The 18,792-nt window shown below is 57.0% G+C and overlaps 1 protein-coding gene across 6 annotated transcripts in view; it reads left to right on the top strand.

Annotated features, from left to right (window-relative positions):
* The window catches only part of NCAN (neurocan), an 83,645-nt gene that overhangs the window by 28,077 nt on the left and 36,776 nt on the right, over window positions 1-18,792 (top strand). For all 6 annotated transcript variants that reach the window (XM_065578691.1, XM_065578695.1, XM_065578692.1 and 3 more), the window contains exons 3-5: window positions 14,320-14,721; window positions 16,314-16,488; window positions 17,734-17,861. In XM_065578691.1, coding sequence (XP_065434763.1) covers window positions 14,320-14,721; window positions 16,314-16,488; window positions 17,734-17,861 — 705 coding nt within the window. The remainder of the gene's footprint in view (window positions 1-14,319; window positions 14,722-16,313; window positions 16,489-17,733; window positions 17,862-18,792) is intronic.

Here is an 18,792-nt window from a genome sequence, read left to right as displayed (position 1 = left end):
TGGAGGAAGAGTTGCTAGGCTGGTTAGTTCTCGCTTTGGAGTTCCAGCTTCGGGAGTGAAGACAGCTGTTCCTTGATGCCATGTCTTGGCTTCTTGACTGGCTTACGGTCCCTTTGCTCTCGGAGAATTTCTCTGTTCCTGGCACTGCCCTTTGGATACCTTCGGACGCCCTCCAGAAGTTCTGTGTCACAGTCCTTCCTGTGTCCTTATCGTCACTCCAGCTCACTCCCGCCTCCTTTCCTAAGTCGATTTCCCTTTCATTACAGTTTCTCTTCCATTCCAGCTTATTTCCTTCCCATTTCCTTCTTGCTTGACTTTTCTCGCCATTTGTTCACAAGGTTTGGCTAACGATTTCTTAGAGACTCTTCAGTGAGTTTGGCTCTTGTTTATCTGCACTCCTCTTCCTTTAACTTTCCTTCTTTTCCTGTTCCACCTCTGCCTTGGCTCTTACTGGCTTTTGTGGCTAGCCCTGCTGTTCCCCCAGCTCGGTCTTTCCTCGCCGTCCTGAACTGGACTTTCTCCCTCTCAGCTCTGTTCCTGGAGCCCCGATGACGACACAACTCGGCCCTACCCACTTGCTGCCCTTCTTTTCTGGTGCCGGCTGCGGCCTTGCTGGCGACCGGCCTCTCTGCCCCCCAGCACTGGGCAGCCTCCCTCTGACGCCTCCAGCCGTTTCTGCCACTGCCTGTTTCACCTGCTCGCAGCAGCGCTTCAGGGGGAGGGCGGGAGCCGCCGTCTGCTCTCGCTCGCTGTTTTTTCCCCTTTTCTGACCTCTCCCTCCCCCCACACCAAAAAACCATCCCAGGCTGGAGCTCACCCTACTTCTACTGCCCTGAGATGAATCCTTGGAGTTCCCGGGACTCCCTCAGAGCAGCTGTTCTGGGCTCCCCAAGCCGCCAGCCTGCGTTGCTCCCTTTGCAATTCGGGCCGAGCTGCCTCCAGTACAGGTGGGGCGTTCCGCTAGGGGCTGGGAATATGCTGGCCCAGCCGCGCCGTGTGAATACCAGCCATCGCTCCTCCCGAGCAGGATCTGGCCAGCGCAGCTCAGTGTTTGTCGGAGGCTGGAGAGGCGGTTTTTAATCAGATCGACATGTACAGCGTCTAGCTTTGGACTCGGCTGCAGAGCCCTTTTGACAAAAGCCTCCGTAATCACCAGCTCTCTCCCGGGTTTGTATTCAACGTGCAAATCCTACCACTGGAGCTGAACAAGTGATCTCTGTCTTCTCAGGGGAGCCCGGGGGCGTTTGCCAGCCCCCCTTGGCAATCGCTGTAAGCGGTTTACGGTCAGTTTCAGCTAGCGCTGGCCTCCCGGCAATAGAGTCATGACACTTTTTATGCCCAGGGACTCAGGCCAAAGCCGCCTTCTCTATCTGAGCACATTGGCACTCGGGTTTCGTTAGCGGCTGGGACGCAGAAGCCGCTTGTCTCCTGTTGGGACCATGCTGCTGAAAGTGGCCTGTGCCAGCCAGTCCCCTCCTTGGTGCTTATTGTCCGTCATCGAGCCTCAGGCCTGGGGCAAGTGTGCTGGGAATGGCCTCGGCCCGTCCCCTCTGCTGGGCTAACGTCTCTTACACGGACTTTACGTTTTCCTTTATTCAGCTTCAGCCCAGCAGCTCTGGCTCTTCCTAAAGCCGCCTGCAGCCTGTGGTCACTCTGCTGTTCCCCCCTGGCTCAAACACCAGCTCTGCAGAGCTTGTATATTCACTATACTGCCAGAAGTGCGTTGTGTTTTCCAGGGGAAGCCCCTCGGTGACTGACCGCGACCCACTCGGCAGCCTGTGGAAAGTGTCTCCCCAAGGGATGTGCACAAACGGGGGCTCTCTAGTTCTGAGCGCACCCGCTTGTGCGCCCAGCATAGAAACACATCTAGCATCGGCCAGCCCTCTGCAGACTTTTCCCCCGGGTCCCCGTCCTCTGGGGTTGTGCGCCCAGCATAGAAACACATCTAGCATCGGCCAGCCCTCTGCAGACTTTTCCCCTGGGTCCCCGTCCTCTGGGGTTGTGTGCCCAGCATAGAAATACATCTAGCATTGGCCAGCCCTCTGCAGACTTTTGCCCCGGGTCCCCGTCCTCTGGGGACTGCGCCACAGCAAAGGGTTCCGCCTTTTCCCTACAGTTCCCAGTGGGCACATCCTCCCTGCCGGCTCTGCGACTCTCCGATTCCCAGAGCAATGGGCCTCCCCAGCCCCTCCTTTGACTGAGGGAACTTCCTGGGGGCGTGACTTGTGGCCCGGCTGGGCTCTGTGGAGAACTCCCCGGATGACATCCTCAAACTCTGCCTCAGTTGATAAGGCCACTCTGCCCCTCCAATGAGTGCACCCCCTGGGAGGCCAAGGGTGTGATGTGCTTCTACATTTACAGCTCCCCCCGGAAGCAGGAGTTTGCCTAGTAAGCCACAGAACGTGAGGCCGGGGGCGCTGGGAACCGCACCCTGCCCTCCCTCCCTTTCCTGGGGGTGAGACCCTCTCTGCTCCCCACAGCCTCAACCACCAGCCCCTTTCGCGCAGTAACTTCTCAAACAACCACCTTCCCAAGGCCCTGCACGGAGAGGACTTCGGGAGAGAATCAGTATTAACGATCCCTGATAAAAAATAGCAAAGAATAAACTGCTAATGACCAGTAACAAATCGCCCGTGATAATTAGCCAATAACAATGCATTAACTAGCGTTAACAGGCAGCAATGGTTCGTAATGAACAATCAGAACAATCGCTGGCTTCTGGCAGGGCTCGTGCTGGGGACAATAAAACCAGACTCAGCTTTAGTATCCAAGTTGCAGAATTAGACACTAAATAACCGGTAACAGCGGCAGGCCCAGCGTGGAGACGCCGGCTCTGCTCCTTGCTGACTAGCGGGGGAGGATGCAGTGGCTGAAATGCAGGAGTTTCAAGGGGTACTTCCCCCCTCCCCCCATGTCATTAACGTCACTCCAGGCCCAGGCACCCACATGCTCCTCTCCCCTCCAGCATCTCCTTTCCCAGCAGTCCACAGAGGGGCGCTGCCGTTCCCTAAGACCCGTCTCATTGCCCAGCCACGTGGGCCTTGCCTGATGGCTCTGCCAGGCCGGGGGGCTCCACCTGCCCTGACAGGGAGATCTTTGCCTGCTGCCGGGAGCCGGCTCAGAGCCGCCTGCCGCCGAGCTGCACCGGCATGGATTTGTCCCAGGAGGTCTGGCGACTGCAGTGTCCAAAAGCAGAGAGGTTTGGCACAGCTGACTGGACACAGCCGTGACTTCACCCAAGGCAGGGGAGATGCAGGGTCCACGTGCACCATGGTGCACCCTCGTGTGCCTAGTGCAAGGACCCCAGGAGCTCCTGGTGCACACAACTGCTCCCCTAGCCCTTCTGACTGGAGTCAGCTGGGAAGCCTCCCGCCAGCGAGGAGGGGGCAGTGCCCGAGGCCAGAGGAGATGGTGAGGGGCCTGTGGGGAGTTCTAACCGGGTGCGTAGAAAGATAAAGTCTGAGCTTCCAAACATCCCGGAGGAAGCAGCAGTGAGGGTGGGGCCCAGCCTGGACGAGTGGGGACCGTGGGGTGAGTCCAAAGCATGGGCCTTGCTGTGGAGCTCGGCTCAGCATGCACATTCCCTACACGCTGAGGCCGGCTGTGCATTCTCTGGCAGCGGGGGCTTTGCACCTAGGGCATCTTCCCAGCTCCCCACTCCCCAAACCAGGTCCTCTGGCTTTTCAGTCTGCTTTGTTATCACAGGGTTGCTCAGGATCACAGGGCTGAGACCCATCAAACTCATTCCACCCCCCAGGCCAGGAGCGAGCCCTTAGCATGGGGCTGGATTCGAACCTGTGACCCAGAGGTGAAAGGCTCCGTGTTCCAGCCCCCTAGGCTCCCAGAGCACCTCTCTCAGGTGCCAGAACAGGAGCGTAGGAAGAGACTGAAATGAAATATGAATAAAACATGGCCCCCTCACCCTGCCTTCCGCGTGGCCTGCACTGTGAAAACCCATCCACACACTCCCTGGTGCAGAGAGCAGAGCGATGTCATGAGAGGGACAGAGCATTAATAGGATTGCAAAGCAGGGTCACTGGGTATTAAGCTACGTAGAGAACGGCCGTAATGAGGAGCATTAATTATTACCAGACGTCTCCTGCGTCAGAGTTGTCAGGAGAGCCGAGCATGTTAGCCTGGGCGTTCGTGAGAGCCATTTCACCAGGAGGAGAATTAGAGCGTTACAGCCCCGGAGCCCCACGCTTGTGCTGCCTGGTGGCAGATTAGCTGGGTGAGGAGTTTATCACTGTGAGGGCTGGAGGTGGGCTGGGAATGACTTTCCTGCCTGGCGCCCTGTACGCAGGCAGGAGCAGACTTCTGGCTGGCAAAAGGGGGTACGATTCTAGCCCAGGCAATGGCCTGGTGCCTGCTTATGCTGGCAGGAATTTGGCACCTCCTCATGTGGTGGCCCGGTGACTTTGTGGGGCTGGCTGTTATTCCATGGCCCATAAAGTACAGCACAGAAATTAATTATCTCATCCCCGGTTTACAGAGTCACACATGCCTTGCCCAAGGTTGAAGCTTGGTGTCAGTAGTGGGATTAGAACGCAGGAGTTCCCAGCTCCCAGGCCTGTGCTCAGATGACTCAGCTCACCCTTCTCCTACGCACGCATCCGTCCTGAGCCAGAGCACGCAGGAGCACGGGACTCCAAGGAGATGCTGTCGGATCCACCTCCTGTGGAAGGCAGGAGCGGACATCGCAGTGCTCAGTCCCGGGGAGCTGTGGATCAGAGGGGACCCCCAGGAAAGTGTCCTGAGCAGAATAGGACATGCTGGAGTCATGTGGGTGTCAGAGATTCCCAAGCTGAACCCAACTGCTCTCAGCCTGTCAGATCCTGTCAGCAGTGTGCCCTGGTTGCCAAGAAGGCCAATGGCATTTTGGGCCGTATAAGTAGGGGCATTGCCAGCAGATCGAGGGAAGTGATTATTCCCCTCTATTCGACACTGGTGAGGCTGCACCTGGAGTATTGCATCCAGTTTTGGTCCCCCCACTACAGAAGGAATGTGGACAAATTGGACAGAGTCCAGCGGAGGGCAACGAAAATGATTAGGGGGCTGGGGCACATGACTTACGAGGAGAGACTGAGGGAACTGGGGTTATTTAGTCTGCAGAAGAGAAGAATGAGGGGGGATTTGATAGCTGCTTTCAACTACCGGAAGGGGGTTCCAAAGAGGATGGAGCTCGGCTGTTCTCAGTCGTGGCAGATGACAGAACAAGGAGCAATGGTCTCAAGTTGCAGTGGGAGAGGTCCAGGTTGGACATTAGGAAACACTTTTTCACTAGGAGGGTGGTGAAGCACTGGAATGGGTTCCCTAGGGAGGTGGTGGAATCTCCATCCTTAGAGGTTTTTAAGGCCTGGCTTGACAAAGCCCTGGCTGGGATGATTTAGTTGGGGATTGGTCCTGCTTTTAGCAGGGGGTTGGACTAGATGACCTCCTGAGGACCCTTCCAACCCTGATATTCTATGATTTTATCCCCAGCAATAAAAGCTTAATAATAAAGTACCGCGCCTTGCACAATGGGCTCCTGGTGCGTGTCTGAGGCTCCTAGGTGTTACCACAATAGAAATAATACATTCATAAGATTTTAATAACAATGGTTGTCTGGGAGTGTCTGCTTCGCACACGCTCCCTGCGATCCCTTTAGTCCTCTCATTCAGTCTATAAATCAGCCCCTCTCCAGAGGGATAAACTGCTTCAGCAAATGCCCTCAACAAGTGATTCAACTCACTACCCGGTCATTTATGAAGGGGATAAAAGCAGTTTATGGCTTTACATAATTAGATGTATTGACGCCGGGTTTTTATCCCTGAAGGGGAGCGCAGCCTGGCTTGCTTATTTCTTCTCCCTTCTGTTTTAAAGCAATTTATGCAGCCACTCCAAGCCCCTCCTCCCCAGCCACAGAGCTCAGATTGCTCCTCGCGGATATCCCTTCTTGATGAACAACTGCAGAACAGAAAGAGAGGCCAGGGAGCAGGAAGGCTGGGAGGGGGGCACACAGAGGGTGGTAGAACAGGTGTGCAAGGAGGAAGGGTGGGGCAGTGTATAACTCACTGCACAGCCATGCATGGGAAGAGGAACCAAGAAGTGTAGGGCAGGGTGATTCTCTAGGGGAGAGGAACACAGCTCTCAAAGTAGCTGGGGGAAATGCGGAATCTGAAAATGCCAAGGCTGTGCAGGGCTGGTGGAAAAACGTGAACTGCAGAGTATTCATGTTATGGTGGGTGGTCACCAGGTGGCGCCATTCCACGTCGCCTCACAAGTTCTTTGTCTCAGTCTGTGAGCTGTGTACCATCCTTGAGGAAACACAGCATTGTTTTTAGTTTTGTTATGCACAAGCTTTGGGGGGAGCTGTTGCAAACAGCAGGAGTTTGTTCCCTGCTGTAACCTTTGTAACTAGAAAGCAACAGAGGGTCCTGTGGCACCTTTGAGACTAACAGAAGTATTGGGAGCATAAGCTTTCGTGGGTCAGAACCTCACTTCTTCAGATGCAAGACTTATGCTCACTTATGCTCCCAGTACTTCTGTTAGTCTCAAAGGTGCCACAGGACCCTCTGTTGCTTTTTACAGATTCAGACTAACACGGCTACCCCTCTGATACTTTGTAACTAGAGTAATTTCTGAGGGTGGAGTTGCTCCCAAGCAGCCAGGCATTGATGTTTGGGCTGAGAGTCCTGACAAAGGGGATTGACTGCATGCTGTTTGTGGCCACCTCTGTTCCAGGACTGGCAAGTATAGGGTAAATAAACAATTACTCTTGGAAACTACCCAGATTCCGTATCACTGATTTCTCCTCAACAGGAAACTGATCTGCAGCCTCTCCCCTCCCCATGCCTGCTACCACTCGACAGAGTAGGAAACTGATGCACAGGAAGGGGAAGTGCCCTGCTTAAGGCTACTTAGAGAGTTGGCAACAGAGCTTGGAATAGAACCCAGGAGTCCTGATTCTTGTGCTCACCATTAATTCATGCTGCTTCCCTCTACAGCCAGACCATTGTCGAAAATGGAGATTAGGAAGTTATGGGGCAAAAATAAAAGCCTCAAACCGTGTGGCTTCAGCTGAGGGAAAAATCTTTCTCCAAGTGTGGAAGGGATGGAACATCTTCCTGGCTCTGGGGCATCAGCTGATCCCGAATTAATGGGGGTCAGGAGAGAACCTCCCCGGGGGAATTTTATCCTAGTGCTGCCCATTGCAGACCATCTGCAGCATGTGACGCTGCCCTCTGTCGGAGGGGGGGTACTGGGTTGGATGTCCAGCGTGGCAGTTCCTGTGCGCTAGTCTAAGAAACCCCACGTCGCACTCCAGTGTTTTCAAGGGCCCCTACAGGAGCTAAGCTACAGGACTGCGTGACAGAGCGGGGCAGAGAGAGAACGGTACAGAGAGAAACCCAAAGCTGCTGGGGGGGCGGGGGTGTTATGAAGAGAGAGAGAGGACGTTACAGATCCCCGAAAGCTCACAGCAATCAGGGCCCTTTCTAAACAGTGTTTAGCTAAAGGAGGTGGCTACTGACTCTAGAATTCAACTGAGACAGCAGGTTGTCCTGGAGAGATTCCAGCCCGGTAATTATGACCGGGGGCACTTGGGTACGCCCTAAGGCCTGCTGACGGGAATCTAGCCACACGCGGCCCGGTGACCCCGGGGCGGGGGATGCAGGGAGCAGGGCAGTCCATGGGTGCTCTGAGCTTGCTGATTTCTCGTCTCTGTATTTCTGGTGCTCTCCGCATTGCGCTCGCTCTGCCAGTGATACCTTTCGGCCCTGGGTAGCTCCATCAGCCCGCAGCCCGTGGAGGGGGCTCTTATGGGGAAGCTTAATGCTGGGGGCGGGGTGTGTGAACCCTGGAGCTTCAGCCTTGGAGGGATGGGTTTAATTAGCAACGTCCGCCTCCAAGTGCCAGCTGGGGAGTGGCACAGGGGTGCCTAGGGGGGGAATAGCCAGGTCCTTTTATGCTCTTCCCCTGGGGGCCTTGCTGATATCTCAGACAGCACAGCCCACCTCACCCCTTAGAATGGGGTGTTTGTCACAGCTGGCTGCGAAATGACATCCACGCACCCACCACAGGGCTCCCAGCTCCTCCCTGCCCCTCCCGGGAGCCAGTCATGAATTTGTCGCTGGGTCTGGGCGCTTGAGTCCAACGGGAGCCGTTTGCCTTCAGGGCGGCCTGTTCTGCCGAGATAAAGAATCCAAGGCCCTAGTGCGTGTGGCTGGAGGGGGCAGAGATAATCGCAGCCTTGGAGCCTCGGGGAGGGGGGAAGGAGCTTTCTCCCGCCCTGTACTCCCGTAGGCTGGCTGGAGAGCCATGTGTCAGCCCCGCCGCGCTCTGTCCGCTCTCACGAGCGACACAGGGTTAACTTGGGCTGGGGGATCGGGAGGGGATCACCAAAGAACCGTGGCAATAGACAACGCTGGGGATTCACAACATGGAGCTGCTCCCACTGGGTTCGTAACTGGCTGCCAGACGCTGGGACTGAACGGCAGGGGATGGATCACTCGATAAATTGCCCTGTTCTGTCCATTCCCTCTGGGGCACCTGGCACCGGCCACTGTCGGAAGACAGGCTACTGGGCTAGATGGACCATTGGTCTGACCCTCTATGGCCGTTCTTATGTATCAGGGTGAGGCAGTGGGCCCACTCTGCCCTTTGGAGGTGAAGTCCAACTAACCTCCAGGCTGCATGCAGGGACTAAAGACCCCATGTGGTGTTTGGCATAAGGGGCAGGGTATTAACCTTGGTGTCCTGGTTCCATTCCAGCTCCATTCTGCCTCCCCGTGGTGTTAGCCGCGTCCCACATCACTCATCACTTCCCATCCTGCCCTGCAGCACGGCCTTAAACAGCTGCCGTGCCCTAGCGCCAGGTTAGCCGTCGTGCGGCAGGAGAGGCGCTGTCTAGAGGGGAGATCTCGCGAGTTACCCAAGCTAAAAGAACAGGAGTACAGACTAACACGGCTGCTACTCTGAAACCTTCCCCGAGCTAGTGACCCGGGCTCACCAGGCAGGGCCGGTGGTAGTGGTGGCTGGCTGCCTGCCGCTGGAGGTTAGGGTGTTACTCACAGGGCAGCGCGAGGAGGTGTCTCCGCAGATCATTTTGCTGTTGCTCTTGCGCGCTAATTGGGTCCAGCTGGCCAGAGGGGAAATCAATCACCGCACAGGCTGGGGAGCACCATTGTGTGCGTGTTGTTAATTCTGACGAGGCTGAGTCCTGGTGCCCTAATTGCCATCCGCAGCTTGCCAAGCAGCGTCTCTGCTAACAGTCTGGGCAGCAGCGAGACACTTGGCTCTTTCCCGGTGGTTTCGGGAATTGCTGCAGGTATGGCCGGCCCGGTGAGCAATGAGGCTGCGGGCTCAATGCCAAGCCAGGCCCTCTCCCTCCAAGCTGGGTTTCGCTGATGCCAGACGATCAAAGCCCGTGCTGGAGGGTCACTGGGGAAGGGAATGGGGAGCAAGCCGACCTGCCGGGTTATGGGGTCCTCCTACCAAGGGGGTGGGAAAGTCTGCCAAGGCTTTGACTCGGGTGAGGCTACGCCTGGAGGCAGAGTGGAGCTGAGCATTGCGGATAGATCCAGCCACGTGGGGAAAGCCTCAATGGGGAGCCTGGACCAGCTACCAAGTTCCATGTGCTACTGGATCTTGTGCCAACGTGGGGGGATCTCCTCCAGGCTGCCGGCAGCCTGGAATGAATTCACTAAGAGTCAGTGGTAAAGCAGCGTCGGGGTATGCGGCAGACCCAGGATTAACTGGAATCTGCCTGAAACAGTTCCGGGCCATCCTGATGTGGACTGTGCTCTGCTGTATAAACTGGGAGGGAAATTTCTTCCCCAGTTTTTCCCAAGTCCCTTGATCTGGTAGTTGGGCTGAGAGGCACCAGGTCAATATCGTCATACCAGGAGGTGCCGTTACCATCTCCAGATATTTTGCTTCGTGAGCGAGCAGTGTCCTTGAAGCCATGCTGTGTTGTTGGTAGTTTGGTGATGCTTTGGGGCGCTGTAGCAAGCAGCGGGGGAGCAGAGCTAGTCAGTTCCTGGGGCAGAGTTGCTCCCCGGGAACCAGTTCCCTGATGTTTGGGCTGAGAGTTCATAGATTCTATGGCCACATGGACCCCTGTGCTCATCTTGTCTGACCTCCTGCGTAGTACAGGCCAGAGACCGCCCTGAATTAACTCCTGTTTGAACTCAGCGCGCGTCTTTGAGAAGAATATCCAGTCTTGATTTTCAGATGTCCAGTGCTGGAGAATCCACCACGACCCTTGGTAAATTGTTCTGTCAGTGTTTAAAAACAATTGTGCCTCGTTTCTAGTCTGAATTTCTCTAGGTTCAACTTCCAGCCATTGGAGCTGGTTAGACCTTTGTCTGCTAGACTGAAGAGCCCTGTGTTATCGAATCTGGGCTCCCCATGGAGGTACTTGTAGACCAGGGTCGGCAACCTTTCCGAAGTGGTGTGCCGAGGCTTCATTTATTCACTCTAAGTTAAGGTTTCGCGTGCTGGTAATACATTTTAACGTTTTTAGAAGGTCTCATTCTAGAAGTCTATAATATATAACTAAACTATTGTTGTATGGAAAGTAAATACGGTTTTTAAAATGTTTAAGAAGCTTCATTTAAAATTAAATTAAAATGCAGAGCCCCCCGGACCGGTGGCCAGGACCCGGGCAGTGTGAGTGCCACTGAAAATCAGCTCGCGTGCCGCCTTCGGCACGCGTGCCATAGGTTGCCTACCTCTGTTGTAAACTGATAAGTTGCTTCTTTGCCTTCTCTCTGTTAAGCTAAATAGATTGAGCTCCTGGAGTCTATCACTACAAGGCAAGTTTTCTAATTATTCTTGTGGCTCATCTCTGAACCCTCTCCAATTTATTAACATCCTTCATGAATTGTGGACACCAGAACTTCACAAAGTGTTCCAGTAGTGATCGCATCAGTGCCAAATCCAGAAGCAAACTAACTTTTCTACTCCTACTTGAGAGTCTTCTTTTTATACATCCCAGGGTTGCACTGGGAGCTCATGTTCCGATGATTATCCACCGTGACCCACAAAGCCGCCCAGGATAGTCCCCTGTGCTCCGAGTATGGCCTGCATTCTTTGCTCCTACATGTAGGACTTTACATTTGAGCAAAAGTTCAGACAGAGGGGAGTGGCTGTGTACCATTTGTGGCCACTCTGTTCCAGGACGGGTGTATATGACGTAAATAATTACACTAGGAAAATACAGAGACTCTACTTCACTTATTCCTCCTCCAGTGGAAACTGACCTGCAAGAATATGACTCGGCAGAGGGGCAACAATAGCATTTATTGCAAGCTCTAAGATCCAGCTTAGAACACACAAAGATTCCAAGGGCATCAAGCATGGTACCATGGGGGTCCCACCATAGGGGTTTCCATTTGCACATGGTTTCTATTTTCATACGTGCTGGCACCACCTAGAAATTGATGGCACCACATGGAAGGGCCCCCAGCTGGACTCTACGACGTTCAATAAATGCCTTGAGGTAGATGAATCCTTGCAGTGCAGTTCTTTGATGCCCCCCCTAGGGAACGCCAGCCCAGCCGGAGAGCCTGGCGGGTTCTGGGTTACTCCTGTGGAGCGGGACACGGCTTTCCCTGGGGCGCTGCTTTGCATACAGCTCAATCCCTCATGGGGCTGGTGGACCAAGTGCAAGGAGCTAGAGTGGGGATGGCAGGCAGGGAGCTTGCAAACACAAACCTCACAGTAAAAGCTGGTCCTCGGGCCTCCGAGAGACCAGGCCAATTGGCAGCTCAAAGATTTCCCGGCACGGCGTCCCCCCAGTCATGCTGCGCGCACCGAAGAGCCTCGGTTTCTGGTCTTGACACCTCCATAGACCAGCCCACTGCATCCACAGGGCCTTTGTTACTCGCCCCAGCGCCCAGACCTCTCGCTTTCCCCCTTATACACCCCGGGGCAGGGCTGGACTGTGTGGGTGCCATGGCAACCCAATAGGTGTGGCAAAGGGCCTTTAGCTCAGTGCCCCCTGTCCACTCAATAGTCTGGCTGCCATAGGAAACTCTTAGCTGTGGGGCCCAGGCTGGAGGAACATGGGGAGGAACAGAGCCTCTGGCCTGGGCATGTCACATTTGGCAAGGACAGGCCGGTAACATGGCAACACCATTTGGCTAGAACAAGCTCAGGGAGATGGGGTCGCATTGCTGGTAGAGTGGCGGGGGGGGGGGGGGGGAGGAGGAGGGTCCAGTCTCTGGCCTGTATCTCAAAAACTCCCCCTCCCTGCTTATCATGTGAATTGGGGTAGCTCCTAGAGGCCCCAACCTAGATCAGGCCCTCACTGTGCCAGGCAGCTCCTCAGGGCAGCGCTCCCAGTTGTATCACCAGCCTCACGGCATTTTCTTTAATCCCCAGCCTCTGGATTCATGGGATTAAGTGCAAGTCTCAGCTTTCATTTTATTTTAAAAGGGTAAGTTTCTGGCTCTGCTCGTTGCAGAGAAGAGATGGAAAATGGCCCCACCACCAGAAAGCAAAGGGAAAGAGCCCACTAGTTATCATCCTGTTTAAATCTCTTCACTAGGAAGCCAAACTCACGATCTTTGGTGCCTGCTTCATGGTCTCTGATCATTTGAGGTTCACAATATTGGCTGGGGAAAAGGAAAGTTCATTAACCCCTTTTTCCAGAGAAGGAGATGCAGGGACTTGGCCAGAGTCACACCCTGCCAGGACCGGAGCCCAGATCCCGCCCCCCGATCTCAGGCCCATGCCTCCTTCCTTCAGAGGCACCTTCCATTTCGCATTCAGACAGCCCTCTCTGGAGAAGGCACATGCTGCATTTTCTCACAGGAGACTTAGCTTTTATTCTTGCCTAGGGCAAAGCAGAGCCCTGGGGGGGTTCGGAGTATGTTGGAGAGGAGAGAAGAGGGTTGCAAACATGCAATTAAGAAGGAGAATTGTTAATTGCAGCTTAGAAAGGACTCCTGATCTAAGCTAATATTTAGCTACTTTATCTTCCACCCGCTAAAGAACCCTGCCCAGATCACCTCACCCCACCCCTCGCTGCACCTGCATCCTAGCCCCTAATGACAATAGCCCAGGCTTGCCAGGGCTGCTTTTATCCCCGGCTCCTTGCTGCAGGTGTCAGCACTCATGCAATTAAGCACAGCTTGGGCCAATCAACCTAGCTGCCTGCCGGGAGCGGATTGCCTGACACCCTTTCATGCCCAGACAGCCCTGCTGCTAAAGCCGTCCCAGCATCTCCAGCAGTCATGGGCCATGCAGCCTAGCCCAGAGGCCTGTTTCTAGCCGTGCTCTGTGCCACCTGCTGCAGAGGTAGCAGGTAGCTCTGCGGTGCTACAGAACCTGGGGGCTGGCTGGAGGTCCCTTGCAGTGCATCTGTTGGTATGCTGACCATGGGCTCGCTCCTCTGACCCTGCTCTCACCTGCTCTCAGGTAGCTGGTCTCCTCCCCAGCAGCGAGGTCACGCTGGGGCCCGTGGACATCTACAGGGCTCTTCCTTGTGAGCAAAGGCGGCAAGCCCTTGCTCTGCGCTCCCAGCCTGGCTTGGTGGGAGCCTGCCGCGCTGTCCTGCAGAGGGCGTTTCCAGCTCAGTGCTGGAGATCCGGAGCTGGGCTTCGACAGGGGACACCACCGCAGCCCAGGGACCTTCTGAGCTGGCAGGTCTGGTTCAGGCTGTCTCGGCACCTGCTGCAGCTCCGGGGCCAAGGGGGTGAAAGCTAGTAACCAGAGCGGATCTGCATCCTGCTCCCCACCGCGGCTCACTTGATTTATACCCCTAAAAACGCCCCCCGGTGTCTGCAGTGTCAGCCAGACCCACTGTGGGAGTGATCGTGGGCCTGCAGGGGGAATGGATACCAGCCAGGAGGGGTGCCGCCACTGGCGCTGGTACAAACTGCCCCTTGCCTGCAGGCATCAGCGAGGGATCGACAGGGCTGCTTGATCTCACCCTGTCCTCGCCGTGTGACGCTCCCAGGGAACGAATGCTCTGAGAGTCGCCCAGTGGGAACGGATCGCAGGAGCTTGGGGACCATGTGGGGGACCTGGGCAGAATGCTCATCATCATGGGGCTGGAAATGGACCCCAATAGCTTCCCAGTGGCAGCCCGGCACTGCCAGATCCCAGCCGGACGAAGTGAGAATGAAACTGTCGGGGGAAATGCAGGGGACTTTTCTGCACCCTGGAGTCGGTTCCGATTTGAGCTTGGGGTCGGTTCTGAGTCTGAGATGGTTTGGCCAGAACATGCGTCTCTGTCTCTTTCTCTCGGCTGTGCCTATCACAGGGGTATCTCGCTCCCCCCAGGTGTATACCTCCCTCTGATCCCCTCTCCTCTTTGTCTCTCTCCTGCAGGCTCCCAGGACAATGGGAAGGTGATTCACATCAACAAGGTCCAGCACCAGCCGCTGCGTGTGGGGCTGGCTGAGCCAGTGGCCCTGCCCTGCCTCTTCTTGCTCCAGCCTTCGGCCTCGCTGGGGCCCAACGAGCCACCGGACCCGCCTCGCATCAAATGGAGCAAGGTGCAGGCGGCATCCGGGCAGAAGGAGGACGTGCCAGTCCTGGTGGCCAAGGATAACGTGGTGAAGGTGGTGAAAGCCTACGAGGGGAGGGTGTCCCTGCCTGGCTACCCCAGCAACCGCTACAACGCCACCCTGGTGATCAGCGCGGCGCGGGCCAGCGACGCCGGGCTGTACCGCTGCGAGGTGGTGGCCGGCGTTGACGACGAGCAGGACCTGCTGCCCCTGGAAGTCACGGGTGAGTTGGGGACATGGCAACGTGGGGGGGGGGGCACGCCGGCAGGATGGGGGCCGAGCACCAGAGTGGACACTTCCTCTGCCACCTGCTGCTCCGCATCCCTCACCCCCACCTCCACCTCCGCAGTGATGCACAAGCCAAGCGGGTGATTAGTTTCCCATTGGATGCCTACGGGAGAGCCACTGCGGGAGTGTCGGCTACTCCAGGCTGGCCAGAGCCCAGCCACCGCCGTGCGCTGCCAGTCCCAGGAGCTGGAGGTGAACTCAGCCCTGGGGGCAGCTGGGATCAGGGCAGCTGCTGCAGGGTAGGCAGTGGCACTGGTATCTCTCAGGGCAGCCCTGGCTCTGGGTCTCTCTCCTTGTCTGGCTGTGTGTACACGTGTGTGTGTCCTGTGCACTGAGCAGGGGTGCGCCGTCTCTTCACCCCGGTACGCTGGAGTCCCAGTAACATGCAGTGTGGTCACTTGGGCGCCCCCGGAAGCAGCTTCCCGCTGATGCTAACGGCTCGTGCTCAGGCTGCACGTCCAGCTGGTGTCCAAAGGGGAACTGATGGAATCTTTCCACCCTGACAGCCCATGGCCAGCGACTCCTCTATCCGCGCGTAGCCCGGCTCGGGCGCTGTCCACGCTCCACGAGCAAACGCTGCCGGCTGCTTCTCGGCCTCCTCCGGAGCTTCCCCCGGAGCACTAGCGGCTCCGCGGGGCTGTAGTACTTGCAACTGGGGCCTTACTCCTGATTTGCTTTTCTCTTTCAGAGGGATCTGCTGCTGGCTCCGGGAGGGGAGTGGGGTCTAGTGGGTTAGAGCAGAGGGGGCTGGGAGCCAGGACTCCTGGGGTCTGCTGCTGGCTCCGGGAGGGGAGTGGGGTCTAGTGGGTTAGAGCAGAGGGGGCTGGGAGCCAGGATGCCTGGGGTCTGTTGCTGGCTCCGGGAGGGGAGTGGGGTCTAGTGGGTTAGAGCAGAGGGGGCTGGGAGCCAGGATGCCTGGGGTCTGTTACTGGCTCCAGGAGGGGAGTGGGGTCTAGTGGGTTAGAGCAGAGGGGGCTGGGAGCCAGGACTCCTGGGTTCTGTTACTGGCTCCGGGAGGGGAGTGGGGTCTAGTGGGTTAGAGCAGAGGGGGCTGGGAGCCAGGACTCCTGGGGTCTGTTACTGGCTCCGGGAGGGGAGTGGGGTCTAGTGGGTTAGAGCAGAGGGGGCTGGGAGCCAGGACTCCTGGGGTCTGTTACTGGCTCCGGGAGGGGAGTGGGGTCTAGTGGGTTACAGCAAGGGGAGGACTGGGAGCCAGGACTCCTGGGTTCTATTCCCAGTGCTGCGAGGTGAGTGTGATTGGGGAGGCTGAGAATCCAGACAGCTGCCTTATGTCCCCAGCTCTGTCACTGTGTCACTTTGGGCAAACACCTTCTCTGTGGATAAACAGCAAACGGCAGGCTCCAGGGCTATCAATCCAGCCCCTTTCACCAGCGTAGAATTTACTTTGTCCCTAAGACAAACTGTCTCTGGGCTGATTGGGGGGGGGGGGGGGGGGCTCCTTCCTCCCTGCGCAGCCCCCATCGGCATTGTCCCCTGTTCACGCCCCGCATGTCCCCTTCTCCCCAGGCGTGGTGTTCCACTACCGAGCCGCCAGCAACCGCTACGCGCTGACCTTCCCCGAGGCCCAGCGCACCTGCCAGGAAAACTCCGCCATCATCGCCTCCCCGAGTCACCTGCAGGCTGCCTTCGAAGACGGCTACGACAACTGCGATGCCGGTTGGCTGGCCGACCGGACCGTCCGGTAAACGGGGGAGCCCCCGGATCCTGGGTGGTGTCAGGAGGCGGCTCGGGGAGTAGCCCTATGGGAGAGTGGCCGCTCGTTGGTGGGACTATGGGACAGCTTCACAGTGTGACGCGGCTGCTTCGTTTCTACATCTCGCCCCTCGCCTGGCAGCACCGGAGTCCTGGGAACGATGTGATGTTGTATCCCTCCTTTGGAGACCCTAGATCCCTATTTCCCTGTGGGCCCAGGCTCCCGTAACACAGCCCTGACCCAGCAAAGCAGCCATGCCAGTGGCCCAGAGCCACCCAGCTAAGCCGCAGCCACTGAGCCATAGATTCAGATAGCAGCAGCCTGCAAAATCTGCCCCAAGCAGGTTCCCGCGCGTGCAAAAAATGTGTGTGCAAAACACCCGTGTGTCTGCAGATCAGGCAAGGGGCTTGGTAACTGGTGCACAGTGTTGCCTTTCCACGCGCGGGCCTGTCCCATGTGCACAGATCTGCTCCCATCTCTGCCACTGACTCGCCGTGTGACCTTGAGTGAGTCATGTCCCCACTCCATCCGCAAACTGGGGAGAATGACCCTGACCAGCCTGAGCGTGGGGGGTGGAAGGTGGTTAATCCCTGCCAAGCACTTTGCGGCTGCTCTTCTGCTGTTAGCAAACAGGGGACAGTTCTCCTTTGGGTTCAGGACACAGATCTGCACTTACATCTCCCATCTGTACACCTCCAGCTCCCCCTTGCCCCTCTCCATCTCTCCCTGAGCCTGTCTCCATCCCCCTGGGCCCCCGGCTCTCCTCTATATCAAGAGATTTTTTTCCCCCTCCACCTCTTCTCCGTTATCATTAAAATTGCCATCAGACACCCTCAGCTTCTGACCTGAATCAAAGTGACGGCTGCTTGACTCCAGCGCGGTTCCCCGTGGCGAGTGATTCTCTACGAGATCAATGTGCCGCCACCTGAGTGTCATGCAGCCAGATCTGTCACAAATTTGGAGAGCCGGGGCTTGGCATCTCTGCTGTCAAAGGGCCCCCTGCAGAGACACCGGGCCCCTACCCCCACCCCAGCTCCCTGCAGACACCGGTGGGGATGCTGTGAAGCTGTGACCCTCCCCACCCCATCTCTCCCTTTGCACTCGATGCTTCCTGCTTTAAAGCATAGCAGCACGGAGGGGGCATCTGTTCTGTGGCTGTCCGAGGCTTGTGGGACGGGCAGGACAAGGGCTGATCCAGGCCCATGACCGCTGCTCTGCACCTGCTCCCCACAGGTACCCCATCACGCTCTCCAGACCTGGCTGCTACGGAGACCGCAGCAGCCTCCCGGGCATCCGCAGCTATGGGGAGCGGGAAGCCAGCGAAGCCTATGACGTCTACTGCTACGCCAGGGAGCTGCAAGGCAAGCCTGGGGCGTGGGCCCCTTCCCGACGACGCTTCCCTAGGCAGCCCCAAAGGGCCCCTCCTGCCGCCTGCTTTCAGGGGCTGGGAAGTGGGTCTGGGACATGACTGGAGGGGGGCAGTTATTTCCCCCGGCACCTCTGGGCTGGGAGTGTCTCTCTGGCAGGGTCCCCAGTCCCTGCTGGGTGCAGAGAAGCCAGGAGGATTTCTACCCCAAGAGGTTCAGGGCAGGGAGCGAGCTCCTTGGTGCCAAGCCCTGGCCATCTCCCCTCCACCCGCAGCCTCCCCTGCTGCTCTTTGAGAGTCAATAAAAGGCTCCCTGAGGGCCGGTCCTCAGCCAGCGCCGGGCGGCTCCTGATTGATTGGCGACGCACCGCTGGCTGCATGCCGCCCCCAGGGGACGGTGATAAACCGAGGAGCACCGTGCACCTGGCTGTGCCTTATTGCTTAAGCAATGAAGACTTTAAAAATGCATTCCTCTGCTCCAAGCTCCGCGGGCTGACGGATGCTGATTTCACGGCCGTGTCAGCAAATGGAGCAAAGGAGAATTTATTGCCTCTTTGCACCTGAAGCCTTTCTGGTGACCTTGAGCGGTGGGGTGGCTCAGGGATGCTACAGCTGCACCCCCTCTGCCCCTGGGATTTGTGCTGTGGCAGGCTTTGCAAGCTAAGCAGGAGTAGGCCTGGTCAGCGCTTGGAGGGGAGACCCAAGCGTCTCTCAGCAAGTGGTGGGGATGTTTGCCCTCCGGAGCCAGTTCTGCCCCAGTTCCCCGGTAGGATGACAGCGGGCGCTGTGCTGCTGGAGGGGCTTTCTTTCAGTTGAGAGGGGAAGGTGGGGTGCTGAGTGGTAGCAAAGATTCCCAGGCCTAGGCAGGGCCAGCTCACATATCTTGGCTGGATGCCAGCATGAACCTGCCATCCCTTGGATGCAAG

Source organism: Chrysemys picta, chromosome 25, assembly GCF_011386835.1.
Source record: "Chrysemys picta bellii isolate R12L10 chromosome 25, ASM1138683v2, whole genome shotgun sequence".
Lineage (NCBI taxonomy): Eukaryota > Metazoa > Chordata > Testudines > Emydidae > Chrysemys > Chrysemys picta.
Note: the sequence above shows the minus strand (reverse complement) of the source record. Positions and strands in the feature narration are given on the sequence as shown.